The following is a 22,461-nucleotide window of genomic DNA, read 5'->3' on the forward strand; positions in this document are numbered from 1 at the left end:
ATTTCGGCTCACCTGAAATCGCAATCACCGTGTCCTGACCCGGCAGGAGATTAATTGCACCGTGTCTATGGAAGACGAGCTGCGATGACTCGCTGTTTACCGAGCTACCATTCATTTCGCGTTTTAACGCTGATTTTATAATACTGCTGCTGCTGCGGTTGATTCGATCCTTCTCCTTCTCGCGAGCTAAAATGATCGGCTATTCACACTGCGAGCATCGGATTCAACTCATTGTGAGAGACAAATATAAAAAGTCCGGGAGACTTAGAGGAGTATATCCCGTAAACATTTCATCGACGAACGAAATTATGTAATCCCACGCTTTACGGTTACATTTCTGTTTGACTAATGAAGCGCGGGGCAGCCGTGTTCGTGTCCGCTAACCAGTTTCCTGAAAATCGAGGGTCCGGCATCTAATTGGTATCACGGTAGCGTATAACCATGGAACACTATACACGCGAAACGTCCGCTTTGCATGAAACGGTCATAACGTTAGAACAACCTTACGCCGCGCGCATTAATAAGAGCCGACAGCGCGCGGTGTGCATTGACATTAATTTGAAATCTGTTCCAGCAAGATCTTATCGATTTATTTCGAAAGCGAATCGTGCTTTAGCATACGCGGCGAACTTGGCGTCGATTCGACGCGGGTACGCAAGCACGTACGGCAACGCGAGTCTGCATTTATGGCCGCGATCGTGTACGTTCGCGTGAATCTGAAAACGTGACGGATAGCGTCCTACGCGGAAGAAAGCGAAAATTCACGACTCAACCGTGAATCGGACCAATTAAACACAACAGATCTGAAAACTGTATGTTGGCGGGAATTCAGCAGATGCTACACACACTTGATACAAAGGGGCTTCTGGGCTGAGGGACTATTCTGGTCGAAGGGACTTTTCTGATCTAAGGAACTACTCTCTAGGGTAATGGGCTTTTCTGGTCGAAGGGACCCTTGTGAGCTATAAGAGACTCTTCTGGATTTAGAAACTCTTCTGGGCTGAGGGACTACTCTCAGGTAAAGAGACTTCTGGACCTAGAAACTTTTCTGGGCTAAGGGACTCTTCTGGAACTAGAATCTCTCCTAGGCTAAGGGACTTTTCTGATCTAAGAGACTACTCTCTGGGCTAAGGGACTTTTCTGATCTAGGGGACTACTCTCTGAGCTAAGGGACTCTTCTGGACCTAGAAACTCTGCTGGGCTAAGGGACTCATCTGGAACTAGAATCTCTTCTGGTCTAAGGGACTACTTTCTGGGCTAATGGACTTTTTTGTGCTAAGGGACTCTTCTGGGCTAAGGGACTCTCTTGGACCTCGAAACTCCTCTGGGCTAAGGAACCCTTCTGGATCTACACTCTTTTGGACCCAAGAATTCAAGCAAGGACCTTTACCCTCAGGGATTACCAATTGACTAGGGATCCCTTAACTAGTCCCTTCCCAGGGACTTTTTATACCTAGAGATTCCTCTAAACGTAAACTCCCACACTAGAACCCCCCAAGCTAGGGACCACCTAATCTACAAAATTTGAAAGCAGAAGACCGCCACATGTCACAAAACCTCAACACCTTGGACCTCTAAAATTCATTAATCTTCAGATATAGCTCTAGAAGCCCATCTCCCGCGTTTCTGAATTTGCAACTCTAATTCCGAATTCAATGATTTTTGAAGTTCAGCCTTTCGATCCAGAAGCTCTCAGTAGAGTCCAAGAACCCTGTCATCGGTCTCCGAATTTGTACGTTCCAAATTTCGTCTAAATCCAGAAACAGTTTCACCCATCGCAAGAGTTCGACTTGCCCGAATTCGGTTCCCCGACAGCAGATTGTTGATCCGACCCTGCCCTTAATTGATTCGAATTTGGCTCTCGGAAATTTTCCGGTTAATTCGGTTACTATCGTCGCCGTTCTGCGCGATCGTTCATCGTAGTTTATCGGGCGTGCACGGCGAAGTGTGAAGAGAGCTCGCGAAGAAGCGAACACGGAACAATCCGCGATTATCTCCGGTGTGAATTATACGGGCGAACAATGCCGAAGCAGACGAGGGCGCAACGGAATCGCGCGACACATAATAAAATGAAATAAACGCCTCATTTACGCGCGCGAGCGCGCTCGTTAATGGCTCGCGAGCGCGATCTCTAATACGCGTCTCGTTATGACGCGTTAATAGAAATGCATCGAGCCGCGGATACACCGTGTCCCGCATACAGATACACGCACGTATCCGACGCGACTATATAGAACGTAGATCAGCGTACGCCGCAAAAGAAATTCTCATTCTGTCACGCCGTTGATGTGGATCACGTACGGTGGTACCTCATACCTCTCCCTCGTATCAGATTTTATCGTTCCGCGTGAAAGAATGAAAATTAACGAGCTGATTTAGGTCCCGGATTACTGCATATTGTGTCGGGAGGTTTCCGCACACGAAACCCGGCGGACTCTGCGTAAAACGTACGCGTCTACGGTTACATATTACCTCGATGTAAGTCAACGTTATCTATCCGCCTCAACTTCCCGACCCGGCGCCGCGATTATCTTCGGTGCCAAAACCAAATCGGTGTCACCGACTTCCGGATACGCTCGATAACGACGATTAACCCTTAACTAGGTTTTGGTACGGTGTTGCGCAAGTAGACGTGTTTATTTCGAAGTGTGTTAACGGTCGAATGAAAATTTCAATCGGACGCTCGATAACGCCGATGAACCCTTAACCCTTCGCGGTCCGATACGATTTCTTTCATTTACTTCGAAGCTTCCTACAAAATAATACAGTTCCATTATATTCCTGTTAACCTATCCAGAACAAATAACAGACACCACAATTTTACTTCCAAACTTGACTGCCGAACGCCCCGCTCCCAAAATATCCTTCAAAATTAAATTGAATCGTTCTAATAAAAACTGCCATTGCTTTTGATGGTTTCCTACTCGAACTCTTTCGGATCGCGTAACTCCCTATGAAGTTCGGTTCGAGCAACCTGTAAAACTTAATGTTTAAAGACAGACGACGAGTGGACGACGCGACGTGGCGGTCAACGTGTTGCACATTTATTTCGCAGCGTTATTTCGATGATCGAATGAAAATTCGGACCGCGGTTCGTCCGTCGCGACTCGCGTTCGAAATTTGATCGCGCATTGTCCGCTTATTATGCGAAACGAGGGAGAGGCGTAACACTTATATGCAAGATCGGTCCCGGACCGTATTAGAAAGCACGCTTTCCTTTTAAAAATCGCCGGCGCACCGAGGAACTCGCCAATTTTTCCCGATAGAGTGAAAGGAACACGGGCCGGTGCGGCGCGGCGCGGCGCGGCGAGAGCGATCAGTTTTCGCGGGATAAACGAATCCGTAATAGCCCTTTGTTAAGCCAAAGCCAGCCGTCTCATTAAACGTAAGCCGGGGCTGTTTAACTGCAACCTGCCGACCAGGCAGCAGCCGCTTTGACGTTGCAGTATCAATTATGACGGGACGTGCATCAATTGAGACGAAACGGTCACGGCTCGTTTTTATCGAGTTTCTCATTATCGACAGCTACTTGCTTCGATACTCTCTCCTTCTTTCGACTACCGTCGTCGTCGTCGTCGTCGTCGTCGTTGGCCACAGTTCGCGAGGCGTTCGTTTTATTTCACCGCCGCCGACCTATTGACGTTTTTACCGCGGACTTCTCTCCGCGTTGGTTCCGCCGCCGTCCTGCAACGTTCTTGCGAACCTCGGGCTCGAGCCGCGAGTCGTTTAGAAAAAAACGAACACTTGCGTGCACTGATAACTGCACGCATGCCTGCGAACCGACTGCCGTATGATTAATGACGCTGCGACTGCGGCGTTATGATTGAGCCAGCTTTTCGAGTTTATATAACTATACCAGCATAATATATACAACACGTACTACGTGGTATCCTGCTTAAACGTAATCCCCCAAACGCTTTGTGCTCGCGAAAATGTGAAAAATATTTTATGAAGAATTCTGCAGGTGTTGCTCTCCCAAATAACCACATCTCTTTTCCTATTGCATCGCGCTGCTCGTGAAAAATGCGTTCAGATGTGTATTATAACCTGGCCGTCGAATGACCTTGAACGATCCTGAACCTCGAAATTGAAGGTCAAACTTCAACTTCGTGCCCGAGAAGAACACAAGCTTTGCGAAAGCTACGAGCACCTGTGGATCTACAGGAAACGGTTGTTTAATAACACAAACATGCCTCGAGAAAGATATTCGACTGGTCGCGCTCGAATGAGACACCCTGTATGTTCGCTTCGAACTGCGAACTATTTGATTCTTGCGCACATTGTACAGACTTCGATCGAAAGAATCGATCGAATGAACAAAAAAAGCAAAGACTGCTCGAGCAATTATATAATACGTCAACTAATTCTATACATAATAGACTCTATCTGGGGAGTGACCTAGCTCCGTATGTTATCTGGCTGCCATACACTCTGTCGTACACTTCTTCGTATGCTGACCGAAGTAATTAATGCGATTTATCTGGCTCAATAATTCCTAAAGGGCGATAGATATGTCTCCGGGGTCATTATCTTGTAGAAAAATGTAAGACACTGATTAGATAGTTCATATTTTACAGTTCTCTTCGGGCCATCGTTTTTCTCGATTACGCTTGGAAAATTGCTTAAAAGTTATAAACGTTTCGAAATGAAACCGTACACGAGCCGTTCAGCAAAGTCATTAACCATCTTAAGAGCACTCTTACGTTTCACTGGGAAAGCGTTTAACACTTAACAGTTTCCAAACGAACTTATTCCGAACCCGTTTATATGACAACACGAAGGAAATAAACGTCCCTACTAATTAAACTTAACATCTACACTGCGGATCTTTGTGCAAAATACAAATTTTCCATTTGGATTGCAACAAATTGGATTGAACTAACAATTTATGTTCTTTCTCGGCATGTTTAACAGGATGAAAATAATATAACAGCATTCTGATAGACTCCTGTAACGTTATCGCTGTTTTAAACTACTGCTACTCATTTCTGTCATAAATGCATAAACTCAGCAGTCTATTAACCCTTTGCACTCGGCGCTATTTTCATTGTAAACTAAATTTTTCTTCCGTCTTAGAATATTTTCATTTTATTCGTACGAAACTGATTCGATTTCCACATATAATATTTAAATGTTTAATGATCTATTAAACACAAATTTTGTAATATGTTTTGTAATTTCTTTGAAATTATGCCACAACAATTTCTAGTGGTGCTTCAGAATCATCACTCGAGGGCAAAGGGTTAATATTATAATATTATGTATAGTACGTGTGTACGGTTTTATCAATTTTCACCGCATTTTCGACCTTTTTCCCCCAACAGTTTCAGAAAAACGACTAATCCGTGGCAGATCTCGTCCGCGAACGGAAATGAGAGGTTCTTCGAGGACTTTTTCGTTTCTTGCTCGCGTTTGTTTCGCCACTGTTCGCCAAGAAATCCCGGACTTATCGCATTATCTCAATAATCCTCGGCTCGGAGGCCCGCCGGGGACGATAACGAAACAACAACGGCCGGGCGAAACTAGCGCCCAGGGCTCGTTCCAGAGGAAAAGCAATAACAGCGACGCCTCGCGTCTTTTATTGCACCGCACTAAAACTGACTGTTCGCACGCATTCGCTGCGCCTGGGCCAGTAATGATGCTCGTGGTCTACAACTATAACGCGATGACGTGTAAATGGCAATCAGCGTACAATGCCCGGCGGACCGATTCCTGTTAATTTTATCTGTTCGACCGGCGAGAGCCCGCTGGAACCGCGGAGTGTAGCGCAGGTGAGCGTAATTCGATATGTTATTACATGTTAGTCACAGTAATTTCCAGCTACACGACTGCTCGTTACTTCCTAGTTCCACGGAGCCCAGATAACGAATCTTTATTCCTGTTTAGCGAATTTTTTCCCCGGAAAACGAAACGTCTTCTTATTTCACTTTTATTTCGAAATTGTTTTCTTGGATTTTTACGGCGAGAATTTCTGTTGCAATTAAACACTTTCAAAGGAAGAATATTTTTATCCGCACTCGGAGCTATTTCAACTCGAAAACCAAACATTTCAGGGTGTCCCAAAAATGTTGCACTTCCTTGAAAGGGATAATTCCTGAGATCATGCGAAGTAACTTTTTCCTTTGCGAAAATCTTCCACGTGGCTTCGTTAAGGAGTTATTAACGATAAACACGGACCAATCAGGGCGCGGCCATAGTAGAGGGATTCCGGCGTGCCGACGGGTCCCGCTGAGCGCGGTACTGGCATTGGTCGAGCTGGAATCCGTCCGCCGTAGCCGCGCTCTGATTGGTCCGTGTTTTTCCTCAATAACTCTTTAACGAAGCCGCGGAGAAGATTTTCGCAAAGGAAAAAGTTGCTTCAAATGACTCGAGGGATTACCCCGGTTAAGGAAGTGCAGCATTTTTGGGACACTCTGTATTCGATTTATTGAAATTATTGGAAGAGGACACACATTGTTATCCAGCTTTCATTTCTTACGATCAATAATAATTCGCAGAACCACCGTGTCCCGAGTAACAAGATCGTTTCCTTGAAATGTTCTCGGCTCGGACGAAGATGGTATCGTTTCCTCCGGAAAACTGTGCCGCCGCTCGGCAAAAAAAAAAAATCATTTGAAATTACGCTGTTATCGAGCGTATACTTTCGGTGTCTCGCGGTGGAATTAGTAAATCATCGCGCGCGGGGCATCTTGTAATTATTGCGAGCGTCCCATCAATCGTCCGCGGCCGGGGCTATAATTATTGTCGCGAGAGTATCGCGGCGTGGCAGAGCGGAGCGGTTTAGCAAAACCGCGAGAGTAAAAACGCGTGTCCGTGGCTCTCTGTAGCAATTTTCTATAATACGGTTTGTACTCTCCCCGCGTGGAAAGGGCGATCGTAGCTCTGCGTGGGGACGCCGGTATTGAACGGTAGCCGTCAGCGTGCGATCCCATTAGCCCGTATTGTATGCTAATGAGCGGTTGTCGCCTGTGATCCATGCTTATATCGTGTTATATCGCCGGCAGCGGTTCTCCATTTTTCATTCCGCTGACATAACGCATCCTCGTCTCCTCTCGGCTCTGTTTCCCTAGTGAGAGAGAGAGAGAGAGAGAGAGAGAGAGAGAACTCGGCTCACCTGGCCGATACGCCGCATACATCAACGACAACACGTTGCTGCATCACGCCCGGGGAACTGCGTGGAATCATTTTTGTGGCTTCAAAGGAGTCGCCCTGGATCGCCGGCCCGTTCTCACCAGCTCCACACTTTTTCGATCGTTCAAAGGCAAAACTCGTCCGGGCGTCGGCGACGCATCAAAGCCAATTAAATGGTTAATTAACGCACGCTGCACCGATCCTCTCCTCTCCCCTGCATTCGGGAAATTCGCTTCTTTTTTTTCAATAAGCCAGGAAAACCGACGAGAACTGTTGCCAAGCGCGCCGTTATGTTATGCACGATTTAACACCCCGACGACGCTCGCTGCAACCGAGCTCGGAAAAAGATCCGATGCACCCTGTGCACCGTAGGGTTGTTGCGGTAACGGGTTTGCTGGAGATGCAGGGTTAGCGAACGCTGATAAAATATCGTACGATTCTACGCAATCTGCTTCTCTTCGTGTTTTTAGTATGCATTTTATAATCGAATAATAGTAACTAAAACATTTTGCGCTTTTCTCCCCACCGTAAACAATTGAAATACCTGCTCGAACAAAAATCACGGCTGGCTACAATCAAATCCGGAGCGTTACTCGCGACCATAACCCAGCTACAATGTGCGACGCGTAAAACAGCCTTGAGGCGGGTCTAGCATTCGATGTCGCGTTTCGAGCGCGGATTAACGAGTGCGTAAATTTTTTAATGCGCTATTAAAAGGATCGCACACGCGCGCCTGAGACGACGCGGCCCGGAGCGGCGCGACGCGACGCTTTCGCGTTCGAACTCGAAACCAACACAACGCACGATCGAGCTTTCGCAAAAGACTCAAACGAGCGCAATTAACGTTACGAGTGCCGGCGGGTCATTATCCGGCTGAATCCAAGCCTCGTCTCAAAACCGCAAATTACCTGTGCCGCTTACACGCGTGCATCGCGCGGCGTGAGCACATGAACGCGCCCGATGGAACGTACAACGAGATCGCCCGTAGATTGAGTATCACAGTACAAGATGGATTAGATATCAACAATTAAGAACACGGCCGTACAAGCGTATTACTTGGCACACGCACATAACCCGCCTGCGTGCGTGCACGCTCGAATTAATTAACCAGCGCCGTCGGGCGAGCGGGCTGCTTTTCGTAACTAACCCGCGGAACCCATAAAGATGGAAATATCGGGTTAACATATTTTTTTAATAGAGGATCTTGGTAAACACTGGACTGATGCTAGTGAACATCGGTCGGATTATGCGACTACGTTCCTCGAGGACGATGGCTTGTAACGAAGCTGAGCATTTTGATTCTCCGCGGAGTTTTTAAATGAAAGCGCGGGAAAAATATGATGACTTTAAAATTACGGGACGTTGCGGAGGATCAACCAACGAGTATGAAATACGATCTCACCGATGCCAGTGGACGCCGCTTAAATTATGCGACTGCTTAGAGCTCTTCAAGGACGCCGGCTTAAAAAGAAAGCTAGAAACTTAGATTGATATCTTGATTGTCTACACGATTGTTAAACTAAGAACGGAGAGGAGACCGTGAGCAGATGATTTTGAAGTTCCAGAACGTTATGGACAGTCAACCGATGAGAATAGAATACCATACGGTTTAAACCGAAGAAACGAGACACGGTGGAAAGTGTCTGCGTGCAAGCGTTAGCTGTAGATCAAGCGGCACGCGACTGAAAAAATCACGTTACCGTTCGAAGGTGAAGAACAGCGTATCTAACGTTTATTTCAATTAATTCCCATTCGTCCGTCCGTGCGCAGTGGTGCGAGATAATCATGTCAATAATCATCGGGACAAGTTATGGAGCACGTGTCCCGGCAGCCACGCGCGTTCGCAACCGATTAAAACGTCTCGTTGTACGTCGGAAGTCGAGCGAAGACAAAATCAGGGACGTCTAGGCGTTGTCACTCTCGATGAAAGAGAGAGAGAGAGAGAGAGAGAGAGAGAGAGAGAGAGAGAGAGAGAGAGTGAGGGAGAGAGAAGGGGAGAAAGGGAGAGAGAGAGCCGATATACAAACCGTGTCGACATAATTATGCTACGCGCCGTCAGGTAGATGAAGCCGATACGGACGTGGGACCATTTAAGCGCCTTTAGGAGCATAAATAATCCTATTAAACGTGTCACTGGCTGTGTCAACAATCTGACAGTGAACAAGATAGGAGCCTGACCAGAATGTACGGTTAGGTGCGTTCCCCGGGCCGAGAACGCGTGATTTTCGCCCCTCGAAATCAACGTCGCGCCAGCACACGAGCATGATTTCATCCGGGGAGGGGAAAAAAAAAGTCTGGCCAAAGTGCACCGGTGTTCAAACATTGCGCAAGACAGTGGCCAGGATATGTTTGCGCAGTGTCAGCCGAAGTGGACGCCTAACCGACCGTCACCGAGCGAACATAGTCCGCCGAGTCTTTTTCGAAAATGTCGCCTGCCTCTTTGTCCCGTTGACAAAGGAACGGGCCGCGACCGGGACAGTCACGTTTTTTTCGAAAATCGGTATGCAGGCTAATTTTAGCTCCGCGGAACGCGTAGCGACAGTCGTTCGACTAGCTTCTCCGCTGTCTACATCATAAACACTATGGCTCCCAGAAACCGAAAGTAACTTGGACCCGATGCGAAAATTTCATGGAAACTTCCTAGCGTTAAATTAGTTTGCGTAATAACTTTAAAAAAAGAGATCATAATCTTAGATATAATTTCGAGTAGTTGGAATATTATCTGGAAGATTATCTTCTCACACTGATATTTGTCGGAACGAATAAACTTTTGTGTTAAATTTGACGAAAAGAGACTCGAAAGTTCGAGACAGAACCAGAGGGCTTCCAATCATTTCCAGGTAATCGAATTACCGAGGAGCACTTCATCCGGCTCGCCTTTTAACAGCGACTTCCGGTTTGCAATTTCTGCGCTTTCCCAGTCCCATCCGCGCGAAGTCGTCTTTTCTCCAGCGCTTAAAGAGCTGATTGAGGTAAACGGTGTTTCTGATAGCATTTGCGCGTTTAGATGTTGCGTAGCAATCCCGGGGTGTACGGTTAAAAAATATACGTCTACGGTGAACAGTTATTCCGTAGCTGAACACCTGTTTATTCATTTGGATTCCGCAAGCTACTTCAGCTCTGCCGGCGTGTAGGTAAATACAGGTACACGGAACGCGCGCGCGGTTTGAGTATCCTCGAGGAGTCTTTAAACTTCGAGGGGAAGTGGAAGTTTCGATTCCGAGACCGTGCTGTATAGAAACCTCGTTGAAACGACTTCGCACGCGATCTCTCGTGTGTTTTTCAATAGCGAGAAGGAATTTTCTTTTTTCTGCGCACTCGTCGCTGTGAATAAATGAACGAGAACTATTGTTGGGGCCTGATAAATGTTGCGCAGTGCCGTCGCGACGCAGGCGATCAATTGCGGCGGTCTATTATTGTCTTTGCTCGAATTTCGCACTGTGATGCGCTAAATCGAAGTGATGTTAACTAACCTAGCGTTGAACATTAAGCAAGCCAGCAGTTGGTAAAATGTGTATACATTTTCCTGGCACACCCTGTATTTTTGTTAAAAGTTTCAAGTCTTCAAACAGATTTTAAACTCTGTGATATAATTCGAGAGTCAATAGCAAAATTAAAAGTATGTCTGTGCATTGGTCGCTCGGTAAGCGACCTTTAAGGAACGCCCTGCCACGCCCACCTGCGCCCGCAACGCTCACACGATTGGTCCCCCGATAACTAGTCGGTCACTCTACAGCCCCGAACTCTCGTACTTACAGAGCAACTAGCGTACACCTTGTAAAACAGTTTAAACCAGTTTTCGCACTGGAAGGAAAATCGGTGAGCTAACGGAACAGAGGTGTCCTCTGGTCGTCGTAAAAGTGTCTAGGAGAGCGAGAACCTGACAGTTTCCCCCAAAATTATTAAACAGCATCCTCCCCAAGGAAAATTGTAGAACGCCGCGCAGTGTCAAGCGTTCCCAACGTTGCATTCTCAATTTCATGCAGAAGACAAACGGCCGGGCGTATAAATTACGCAACACGGTCACGTTGCTTTTCAGGGAAACGTATTCTCCGGGGTCTATGGAAGTCTCTCGCGACGAACAGTACTTTTCATAGGCAATAACTTTCCGGATACGCTTCGACGGAGCTTTGTCGCAAGCCACGGGCCCCTCGTAAACCTGACAATTACGCGAACCCGCACCCGTGGACCATGAGTCGCAAATGAAATAACCGCGACCGACTAATAACCCTCCTCTCTGTCGTCTCTTTGTCTCTCGTTCCTTGTCTGTTCCTCTGCAGCCGCGGTCTCCGCGTCTCCTAATGCCGGGCAACTGCGGCACAGAACGTTACTCTGCCGGGTGCACGGCCGTCGGTAAACCAAATTAGGAACGTGCGACCGCAAATTAAGATGCGCCTGCCCGTTCCTCGCGCGTACGTCGCGCACACTATCGTGCGAACAACGCTGGGACACGGACCACCCCGTCACGGCATTAATTTCCAGTTCCGAGGAGAATTTTGCCACGATACTCGATATGTTGCCTTTATCCGTGGTCAGGCTACGGATCTTTATGCGGAATCGACATGCGTGTTAAACTTGTACCTGAAATGAATTTAGACAATTTTTATTTTCCACTAAAATCCCAATACCACTTTATTCGTGTTAATGTCCTTACAGTTTTCTGTCTCGTTTATCCGTTTTTATCGTAAATGCATAAAATCTGTAGTCTGTCGGTGAAACAGGGTTCCGCTCATATCCGGTGATATAACCACTGGTTACTTTCAAAAGTGATTTTCATCGGAGACTAGCAATCTCGAAAGTTTGCAAAATGTCAAAAGTTTTAGAGACTACGAGTCTGTACAAGATGCTAAAAGCACTGTTACTTCCTATTGGCGATTTAACGCGTGTCATTGCGTTCCAACAATTACAAGTTGTAAGCTGATTGAAGAGAAACGCGAGTCCCGAGTGGAATTGAAACGGCGGGAAACGATACTGCGCGCAGAACGAGGAAACGCGTTAGATCAACTTCGGATACATTTAAGGTTGCTGCAAAATTAGTTGCGATTAACGATCTGTGAAAACCTTGAACAAAAACAAGACTGCAATACCAATGCTGCTAGAACACCAAGGACACAAGGGACAGGAACCTAATTTACTGCAGTTCCGTGATCGCGGAGGTAAACTACTTTCCAAAATCAAATACGACCTTCCAATATTCTAATATCAGCATTGGAACAACAAATTCGAAATTTCCTAGTATAATCATTCCCATTTTACATCTCGTTAGTAATTAAACAATGCGAAAAGCACAGAAAGCGCGAATACTATTTTCCTCGCTCATCGAGAAAAGTATTTTCATCGAGCAATGCAGAGAGCGTTCATCATGCCATTTTTTTGAAACCTTATGCTAACTCATAAGCTTTATAACTCCCAATGGGGAGTTTCACATTGAGATTTTGAGAAGGAGAATCAGTCAGCCATGGACGGACACGTTGATTCCAGTGGCAAACGTGTCCGACGAGTTTTTCGTTATTCTACATTTCCAATTTATTTTCTCGTGAAAGAGACTGTACAATTGGCCGCAGGTTGTAAACAAGCGGCCGTTGTTTTCTTGAAAATATCGGAAACGAAACCGATAAAACACACCGCCGGAAAGACAACGGTATGCACCGTGCGCTGCCGCTTATTGTCGAGTGTTTATCACCGAGTGTGTACCTTTATTATGCGGGCGGTGTTTATCATTGACCGCGAGCAGTGGTGTGTCTCGTGTGTACTGTTACTCGTGAATGCTCACGATAACAACAATGTTCTTTCCAGCACTTTCCTAACGCTTTTACTTCTTTTATTTAAGCCTCGACAACTAGCCTGTCATGCAAATGCTTGTCGGAACCCTGCAATTGTAAACCAAAATATTTTCATTATTAAATAAAGAGAGTTCATGTTTGTGTTTATCTAGGGTTAAATATGCCGCCAATAAATAGCCACGGTAACAGCTATATTATGTAACAAATATAAATTCTAGTATAAAACGTTGACACTGCTTGCTGCAAATTTTGCAGCGAAAAAATTCTAACGATAACAACGTATAGGACATATTTCCTGTTCAAAATTCCTCTGACTTCTAACATTTTTTGGAAGTCTTTTGGATTTTTCTTTTCTTTGGATTCTGATACAGGTAGACAATTTAGGGGTATTTTAAGGAAGTGCTAATGACGCAAATGGGACAGGAAACAACCATATCTAAAATTCAACGTAGCCTGCATTGCTATGTGGCGGGGGAGGACAGACGCAGACAGGAGGCAAAGATCGATAGAGGTTCGTCGACTCGACAACTGACCGGAGTCTACAGTAGCGGCCATGGAAAATATCTATATTTTGTTGCTCAATTTTAATATTATTACATCGAATTATATAGCACTAATAAAATATCACACCGAAACAATTTATGTTGATATCATGTTCGCGATGTACTTTACTATTGAAAAGGTTATATTTTTCAAAAATGGTACTACTTACACGCGATTTTAACAATCTATATTTACTTCATTCAAAAATGGAACGCATTTACGTTGGTACTGCGTTTGCAATCTATTTTAACATCGCATGGATTACATTCTCATGAGGTATTGCAATTCTACTGGCCGCCATTTCGCACACAAATCGAATATCTCTAACATCACAGTAGATGTGTTCGCCTGAAAAGTATTTTGTAGTTATGTAAACAGATTCTAACCTAATACCAAATTTCAAATCGCAAAAAAACTCAAACGTAATATTACGGTTACATAATATTACGGTAAACATAATATTTAGCCAACAAAATCAACCGCCATCTCACAGAATCTTTCAAAAACCACGACATTCTTACTAATCCATTTTACAGCCCCTCACACCATTTTGAAAAACGATCGCCAGTTCGATACGAATTCGACCAATCGCAACTGCGGCTACCGCGATGCATAATGGCGGACGCTGATCGGTATCAAATTGGCGGGAAAATGTATGAACGGACGCGAGCCTTCCCCGCCCGAGTAAACGAAAGCGAAAGCATTTCTTTTTTTTTTGTTCGGATAATGTAACTCGTGCTCACCGAAGCTTTCTATCAAGATGATTCCGGGACTCGTGTTCTCCTCATGTTCGACTTAATCCACGTAACGATGTTGACGTCATCGGCTATCACAGAGTTCCCGCGTGCGCGAGAAAAATCCTACAAACTGTCATCGCCGCGGTCCGAAACACCACACAAAAAGCAATCACTATGGACGAAAGTCCGTTGAAAAGCAGAGTCACTTCACGAGTCCACTGTGGGGTTCGTCGATGGTGTCGAGCTGACTGTCACAGGCGCGAACGATTGTCAAAATGTGTGTATACGAGCACCGAAGGGTTCACACTCTATATTATCCGAAACGTTCGAGTTCAAGGTTGTTCGACGGAAACAGCAATCGCAATCTAGGTATCTATTTTATTTATCTCTCTTCCTGCGGACGCGAGAGCTTCTTGGACCTGTCACCCACAACCACTCCGACACAAAATATCGATGTATCGATATATTTCCTCCCAGGAGTCACCGCGATATTCCAGTCGGGACTGTATCTCGATCGTGCGTTGGAACACCGGTTTGAATATTCGAAATCCGAAGCGTTCCGAAACGAACCGGCTGGAAGTCGACAGTCCTCGAACGATAGTTATTTCGTCGAGAGATTATTCCTCCGGCAATTTCGTCTCTGTTCGTTCTGCAGTGTGTCGCCGATGGCCGCCGGTAGTCGGTCGCCTATCTAGAAACTACCTGACAACACTATCGCGCGCACAATGGATTCCGTCTTCAGTTAACACTGCAGGGTAGCCGCACGTATCATTTATTTAGATAGATCGGAAACCACGAATATCACCGGGCACACCTGTCTCGGGGTTCGGAAAACACTGGTCCGAATGTAGGTCAGAAATGCTCGATCGCGGAAAAACACGTCCGAATCGATAACAACGAGAACGTATCGATACGTTCGAGCGAGACCGATTTACAACGATCAATCGGTGATAACATGATAACACGGTGTCCCGGACTCTGCTGTGTCGCTGGAGATCTTCCCGTCGAAATTCATTTCCGAGCGAATTCGACACACAGTATATCGCACGGTGTAGTCTGTAGTGTCACAGGTTCGGTGTCTGGCACACCGCATCGACGCGGTAGTGCAACACGTTTCTTGTCAACACTGCGCACGTACCACGCGACAACGTAACTGCTCGGGTCTTGAATCACGTGCGACTCCGGCCACGACGGATTGATGCTGCGTGTGTCCTGACAGCGGCCAGAACGACCGTCGGATTGTATGGTAAGCGTTAGTAATTCTGGTAGATCCTTCGAGAAGCATCCGGGGAGTGTTGGGACGTGTCGCTCGTTGACGGGATCGCGAGGGACAGTCGTGATTTTTTGCGCGGAACGATGGAAATCCTGGTTAGACACGAAAAAAACGCATACGGCGACGGCGACGCACGGAACGACGAGTGGACGGAGCCGCTGCTGGCCGACTGCCGACGGTCGAACACGCTCGGGTCGCGACGATCAGCTGATCGCCACGCGCGCTACTATGGTAACCAACGTCAGCGGGCTCCGGTAGGGTTGCACGCGCGCACACGAACGTTTTGGAGGGCGCTTCGCGCGCGGACTGCGCAGGCCCGTCGCGACGCGGCGCGGCGCGGCGGTGCGTGTGTAGATGCGTCGTCGACGGTTTTTCGGGATGCGTGCGAGAGAGGCGCGTGTGCGCGCACACACGTGGCCTTAGAAACTATGCGGATCGGTAACACGGTGGAGTGCCAGTCGTCGCGTCGGTCGCCGAAAACACGACGACAACGAAGAGAACCGACGGTCCCGTGGAGGTCGGAAACGAAAACAACGTTTCGGTTTCCCCTCCGTGCGTTCCTTCGATTCGTTTTTCTGTCACGATATCGGGTCTCTTTTCTCGTCTCTTTCTCTCTCCCTCAAACTCTCTTTCTCTGTCTCCCGCCCCTGCTCCGATTGCGCGACACGCGACGTCACGATCAACCTGACGATTACGACCGCGTGCCGTCGCAAAGGCAACTCTCAAATACTGCGTGACTCGTCACAAAATTACGACGCCGGTGACCGTGTCTGACAGGAAGGAAAATCACGAGGCAAGCGTGACGCGAACGGCTACGTACGCCATCCGCTCGTGTCGGCAGTCGGGCGTGCACTGCCTTCCTGAGTCGTCGGTTGGTTCTCGATCCTCGACTCGGCTCGCTCGACTCGCTCGCCTGCTCGCGGCCTCCATCCCCGTATCGCGCCACGCTCTGGTGCTCGGTGCACGACGCTGCTGCTGCTGTTGCTGTTGCTGTTGCTGTTGCTGCTGCTGCTGCTGCTCCTTGCTGCCTGCTCGACGAATAACCAGCTTCTTTTGCCAATCTCCGTCCCCTTTGTCCATCAGTGTCATTACTAGATTGCGAATTTTTTAGGCTAAATTCAAATTTGCTTACATCGATGTAAAGCTATGCCCACACTGAAGCAACATCGAGCAACTTCTTGTCGCTTGTTACCTTATACTTCTTGAAAAAAAGAAAACGACAAAAGGTGCTCGATGTTGCTTCAATGTGGACATAGCTGGAGAAATAAACTTAAACCAATAGACAACGGTCTGAAATTCTGTTAAACAGTCTGCTGATTTTAATTTGTTCCTCCTTATTTTTGTCATAAATGCGTAAAATCTGTAGTCTACCTAGTCATAGCTGCTCTATATTTCTTCAATATCCCTATTTTGGTTGTAGAGACAGTGTAGACCAAACTCAAGTCCTGATAATGAATAATCAAAACCTTCTGCGAGAATAGTTATTCGTAGAATTGTAGTAGTAGTGACTACAATTACTACATGTATAACTAATTAAATTTATGTAAATTGTATATAACATTTTTAATAATACAGCACCATATCTTGATAGAGGAGTGCTGAAGTAATATCGAGATGGTCAAAATTTAAGATGTCTTAACGATAGCAATATTTACTAGTTGGGTAACTGTTTAGGTATTCTTTACTAGTTCAAACTTTTTCCTATATTTAGTTAGCATGTTTACCACACACTACCAAAGCCTTATTATCAATTTATCGATACAGGTTGTAAATAGTGTGCAAATATAGTTGAGTAGATCTTGTAATGATTTTTTAATTAGAAACTGTCATTAATTAAAATAAATATTAACGATTCCCAGTATTATATAAGTAAGAATATTCTTAAAAAATTAAACAAATACCACCGACGAAGAACATAGCCATAAATAATATATTTGCAAATAGAGTATTTCAATTTTCCGTTAATATAAAGATACTAAATACAGCATTTTTAATTTACTAGTAATAAAACAGGATTTGAGGAAACGCGGAAATACCGTTCGCTTTATTCATGAAAGTAGATTCGTGGTGCCATCTACCAACATTAAACTGTAACCTGTATCCACAGGTGTGGGTAAACACATGCAGTTACCCACAGTACTCAAAACGTCGAAACCGACGAGATATTTCGAAAGACTGCCAGCCCCCGTTTTAAACTGCGAACCTCAAAGTGGGTCCCAGGTGGGTACTGCGAACGGTCGGTAATGGCCCCAATCACCGACGAGATATTTAGAAAGACTGCCAGTACAGATGAGGTCACCGACGAGATATATATAAAGACTGCCAGCCTTACGGGAGAATGTGTCGCTCGAAAAACACGATGTTTTCTACCGCCCTCTAGGATAGATTTTGCCTGGAGTAAGAAACAGAAGGCCAACGACGGTATCTCGTCGGTGCAGAAGACCACTAAGGAAATTCTCGTCGGTGAGAAGGTGAATCATCACGGACCCATATCGATTATCAAATGTTACATTCTCCGACAAACGTATTCAAATTAAACAGATATTTTTTTTTAGTGTTGCTTTTTAAGATTTAAAATATTAAAAGTAAAACTAATATCAAAGACGAAAAATTCGTAAAAATATTTTACGTAAGAAATGATTAAAGCATAATTTTAGGAAAATCAATTTCTACTTCCATATGAGATACCTTAATTTGTAATTTAAAAATATTTCATGAACAAGCATTATTTCCTTACACTTTTTTTATGGATAATTGTTCCAAGAATCGATCTGTGGGAACAGAAATATGTTGAAAACCAGAGTAGCGTTTATTTAACGTACTATTCCGAATAGTATAGAGTTTGAGAGAGAATCACGTGGATGAATTAATATAATATAAAATCATATAATTGTAGGAGCAAAGATGGGCAAATTTTTATTGAAATAGACATTTCAAACAGCGAATAAAAGATAAAAAAATGATTTGTTACGCATCAAATAAAAATAATTATGTTATCTCTATTCCACACGTAATGAATTTATTCGACGAATAAAGATTGTTTTATAAAGCCCGACCAACAGCCTACAATGTAAGCAGATGGAGAATCCAACATTATTGGCAATTTATGCTTTTATGTTTTTAATCAGAACAATATTTTTAATACGAATGAGTTGTAGAGCTCATCCCGATCAAAATGAGTCCAAACACGACATCATTTGGACTGTCTTTAATGAGATTCTAATTTTTACCGTAACATTACGTATCAGTGAAACTTGTTCGATTACACTCGAATTTGACCACATTTTCATCAGAAAAATTCCCTCCATCCGATCGTCACAATTTTATGAGGATATATTGATAAATCTAAAAGTTTAAACTTTCATTCGTGCGCGATGCTCCATCCGCTTACATTGTATGTCGTTTGTCGTCGCTGGGTCTTTGAATCTCGGCGCTCGGTAAAAGTAATTCGAAGATTTATTAGAAGCCTTCGAATAGAAAATACATACAGATAAAAGATGAAAAAATTATTCGAAGTTCGAATAAATCCACTTCGAATAAAAAAATTTATCTTTTTTCGTCGGATAAATTCTCGTCGAATAAAATTATTTATTCGATACTCGTCGATTAAAGATACTTTTTTTATTCGAACCTTCGAATAAGGAAATAAAAATTTTTTTATCTTTTATTCGTTATTCGAAATTTTTATTTAGATAAATATTTTGCCCAACTCTGGTCGGAGAATATTACATTTGATAATCGATATGGGTCCGTGATGAATCACCTTCTCACCGACGAGAATTTCCTTAGTGGTCTTCTGCACCGACGAAATACCGTCGTTGGCCTTCTGTTTCTTACTCCAGCCAAAATCTATCCTAGAGGGCAGTAGAAAACACCGTATTTTTCGAGCGACACGTTCTCCCGTAAGGCTGGCAGTCTTTATATATATCTCGTCGGTGACTCTGTCTCTCTGATAAAATGTTCGATGATCTGCTGATAGGAGCGATACTTACTTACCAACAGAAGATAAATGGAACATTTGAAAAGTTTCTAGAGAGAGTCGCGGCAAGCAACGAGCGCTATACGAATCTCGAAACATCTCGTTGCAATGTTGAGTTTTAAATTCGGCAACTTCAAGCAAAATAAATGCCACCACGTTTGTTAATAGAATGTAATAGAATGAAAGCGGTCATGCAACGTTTGAAATTTTGAACGCAAAAAAGTGTGCAAATGTTGAGATCATTTGTAAAGTTTATTTTGTTTTTTATTAGTTAAGCAAGGAGAGCAAAACAACAACACTCAACGAGTGATGTAAGAACTTAGCAACATTGTTCAGTGTTATGATGTTTGTTAATTAGTACCCTGTTAGTACAAACGGTAGTAGTGCGAGTTGGAACAATAAAGAGAAACAAACAAAAACTACACAGTGTTTGAGTATTATAAATGGCCTTATTATTCACAAGTATGTGGGACTCTACAATGTTTTTGAACACCTTAACCCCAAAGTTTTACGTTGCTCTCACCGGAACGTCGTCGTTGATTTCTGGATTGATTCTTATTTTCGAGTGGTGGTACTTTAGAAAATATGGTACATCTTTCATTGAACAAGTCTCGTTAAATCACATTTCACCATGGATCGGTGGAGGTGACAGTGGGTCCGATGGAACGAATGCAAGTTTAAATGGCTCAAATTCGAATCAACAAAACGTTCCTGAATGTAAAGTGTGGCGAAATCCGATAAACTTGTTTAGAGGGGCTGAGTATCAAAGGTTTTATTGGGCTACTAACAAAGAACCGCTAACGTATTACGATATGAATTTATCTGCTCAAGATCATCAAACATTCTTCACCTGCGAAGGTGATACAGGTAACTCTAATACCAATTACTTTTGTGTAAATACTTGCGATGCTCAGGCTTTGATGAAACTAGTAGGCTCTTTTTTCATAGAATAAGAATACAATAAATGTTGTAGGTAAAGCTGAGTACGAAATAATGCAAACAGCTTGGAGAGAACGTAATCCGGTAGTGCGAATAAAAGCAGCGCATAGTGCTCTCGATCGTAACGCTGATTGTGCTCCTGCGTATATATTGCTTGCGGAGGAGGAAGCTACTACTATTGTGGAAGCAGAAAAAATTTTGAAGCAAGCGTTGAAAGTAGCCGAAAACAATTATAGGAAATCTCAAAGTACTCAACATCAAGGAGCAATCGCAGAAGCCATTCATAGGAGAGACACAAATGTGTTAATTTACATTAAACGGCGATTAGCTATGTGCGCAAGAAAGTTAGGAAAATTGAAAGAAGCTGTGAAGATATTTAGAGATTTAACAAAAGAAGTTCCACCAATTATGAATGTGTTAAACATTCATGAGAATTTAATCGAAGCTTTATTAGAAATGCAAGCATACGCTGATGTTCAAGCAGTATTAGCAAAGTATGATGACATAAGTCTACCAAAGTCAGCGACCATTTGTTACACAGCTGCATTGCTAAAAGCAAGAGTGGTTGCTGATAAATTCTCAACAGACATTGCTATTAAAAGGGGCTTAACAACTCCGGAAATGATAGCCATTGAGGCTATCCACAGAGCTGTTGAGTTCAATCCTCATGTACCTAAGTATTTATTAGAAATGAAGCCTTTAATTTTACCACCAGAACATGTACTGAAGAGAGGAGATTCAGAAGCAATAGCGTACGCATTCTTTCATCTAGCTCACTGGAAACAGATGGAAGGTGCTCTGAATTTATTACATTGCACTTGGGAAGGTACATTTAGAAGATTACCTTATCCTTTGGAAAGAGGACATTTATTTTATCCATATCCAACGTGCACAGAGTGTGCTGATCGCGAACTTTTACCTTCGTTTCACGACGTGAGCGTGTATCCTAAAAAGGAGTTGCCATTTTTTATTTTATTTACAGCAGGTCTATGTTCCTTTACAGCACTCCTAGCGCTTTTAACGCATCAGTATCCCGATACCATGGGTGTAGTAGCACGATCAATGCTTGCCTGGTTTTCACATCCATTTTATTATATTTTAGACAAACTGGAAGCGATCTTGCCTTCTAATTTATTACAACAGCTCTCTAGAATATAAGACATTTGTATGATCTCTGTAATCATAACTTATTGTGATATTTATGATACTTATGCTTTCATTGTCATATACATCAATTATTATATATGTACATCCGTACTTCCCGAATTTCTTATGACTGATATCCTAATAGGTATTTATAGAATCGATTATTTACTTAATGTTGTTAGTTTAAAAAGCGTTGTGTAGCGATCGATGTACAATTAATAAAAATTTGAATATCTTTGAGTTATCTTGTATTTCTGTGTACATATATTCTGATTTGATATGTCATTTAAGTTAAAATCAGGGACACATCACGCATACAAAATTTCAATATTGTGTGAGCAGTTATTGCTTTTATTCGTTTAGAGTTTTGGCTAAAGTTTACGATTACCTAAAATACCAAAAGAATATTTGGTTGCAAGTCCCTGGTCAGGTCGTTATGGGTATATCAATCAAAAATAGGTTTGATTGGATTTCATATTTATTTAATAATTGATATTATCAGTAGCTCATAATTGGAGGCGAAAGAATCAGGCAAATCAGAGATATTAACATTTTCCATTTGTACAGAAAAAGTGGAATTTATTATACGAAATCAATGAAACGTTTTCTTTCTTTGTAACAGTGTACAATCATTTATGACAAGCAGGAGAATTGCACGGAACAGAAATTGGTGCAACGAGCGTTACGTAAATATAAGGTATTAAAATGCAAAGTTTATTGAGCGTTATGCAATATCAATTATTCTGAATCTCTGATCCGCCATTCTATTCATGAGACGGTTATGAGACAGAAGAAAGAGAGTTTAAGACACTTGGAAGTCAGACGGCCCAAATTTCCATACATGGGCTGGCTCACGGTGACTTTGATTTTGCTTCGTACATTCATTCTGAATCGAATCTTAAATCGATAAGTGATAAAATTTGTCACTGT

General features: G+C 43.8%; 2 protein-coding genes across 3 annotated transcripts in view; one reads left to right on the plus strand and one right to left on the minus strand.

Annotated features, from left to right (window-relative positions):
• The window catches only part of LOC143353362 (uncharacterized), a 487,736-nt gene extending 471,344 nt beyond the window's left edge, over positions 1 to 16,392 (minus strand). The window contains exon 1 of one of the 2 annotated variants that reach the window (XM_076786626.1): positions 14,201 to 16,392. The gene's annotated coding sequence lies outside the window, so the exon portion shown is untranslated. The remainder of the gene's footprint in view (positions 1 to 14,200) is intronic. The other variant, XM_076786625.1, reaches the window with a different exon arrangement.
• A 3,177-nt stretch (positions 16,393 to 19,569) lies between these two features.
• On the plus strand, positions 19,570 to 22,332 carry LOC143353371 (protein ST7 homolog). The gene is made up of 2 exons (XM_076786633.1): positions 19,570 to 20,313; positions 20,420 to 22,332. Exons 1-2 carry the CDS (start codon positions 19,890 to 19,892, stop codon positions 21,541 to 21,543), a joined length of 1,548 nt encoding a protein of 515 aa, XP_076642748.1. The 5' UTR covers positions 19,570 to 19,889; the 3' UTR covers positions 21,544 to 22,332.
• The last annotated feature ends 129 nt before the right edge of the window (positions 22,333 to 22,461 follow it).

The sequence above is a fragment of the Halictus rubicundus genome, chromosome 4 (genome assembly GCF_050948215.1).
Source record: "Halictus rubicundus isolate RS-2024b chromosome 4, iyHalRubi1_principal, whole genome shotgun sequence".
NCBI classification, from domain to species: Eukaryota; Metazoa; Arthropoda; class Insecta; order Hymenoptera; family Halictidae; genus Halictus; species Halictus rubicundus.

Excerpts from the sequence above, each read along its gene's own strand:
- LOC143353371 (XM_076786633.1), top strand. The coding sequence starts at position 19,890 with ATGGCCTTATTATTCACAAGTATGTGGGACTCTACAATGTTTTTGAAC. Across the intron at positions 20,314-20,419 it reads CACCTGCGAAGGTGATACAG|GTAAAGCTGAGTACGAAATA; the intron begins GTAACTCTAATA and ends TAAATGTTGTAG.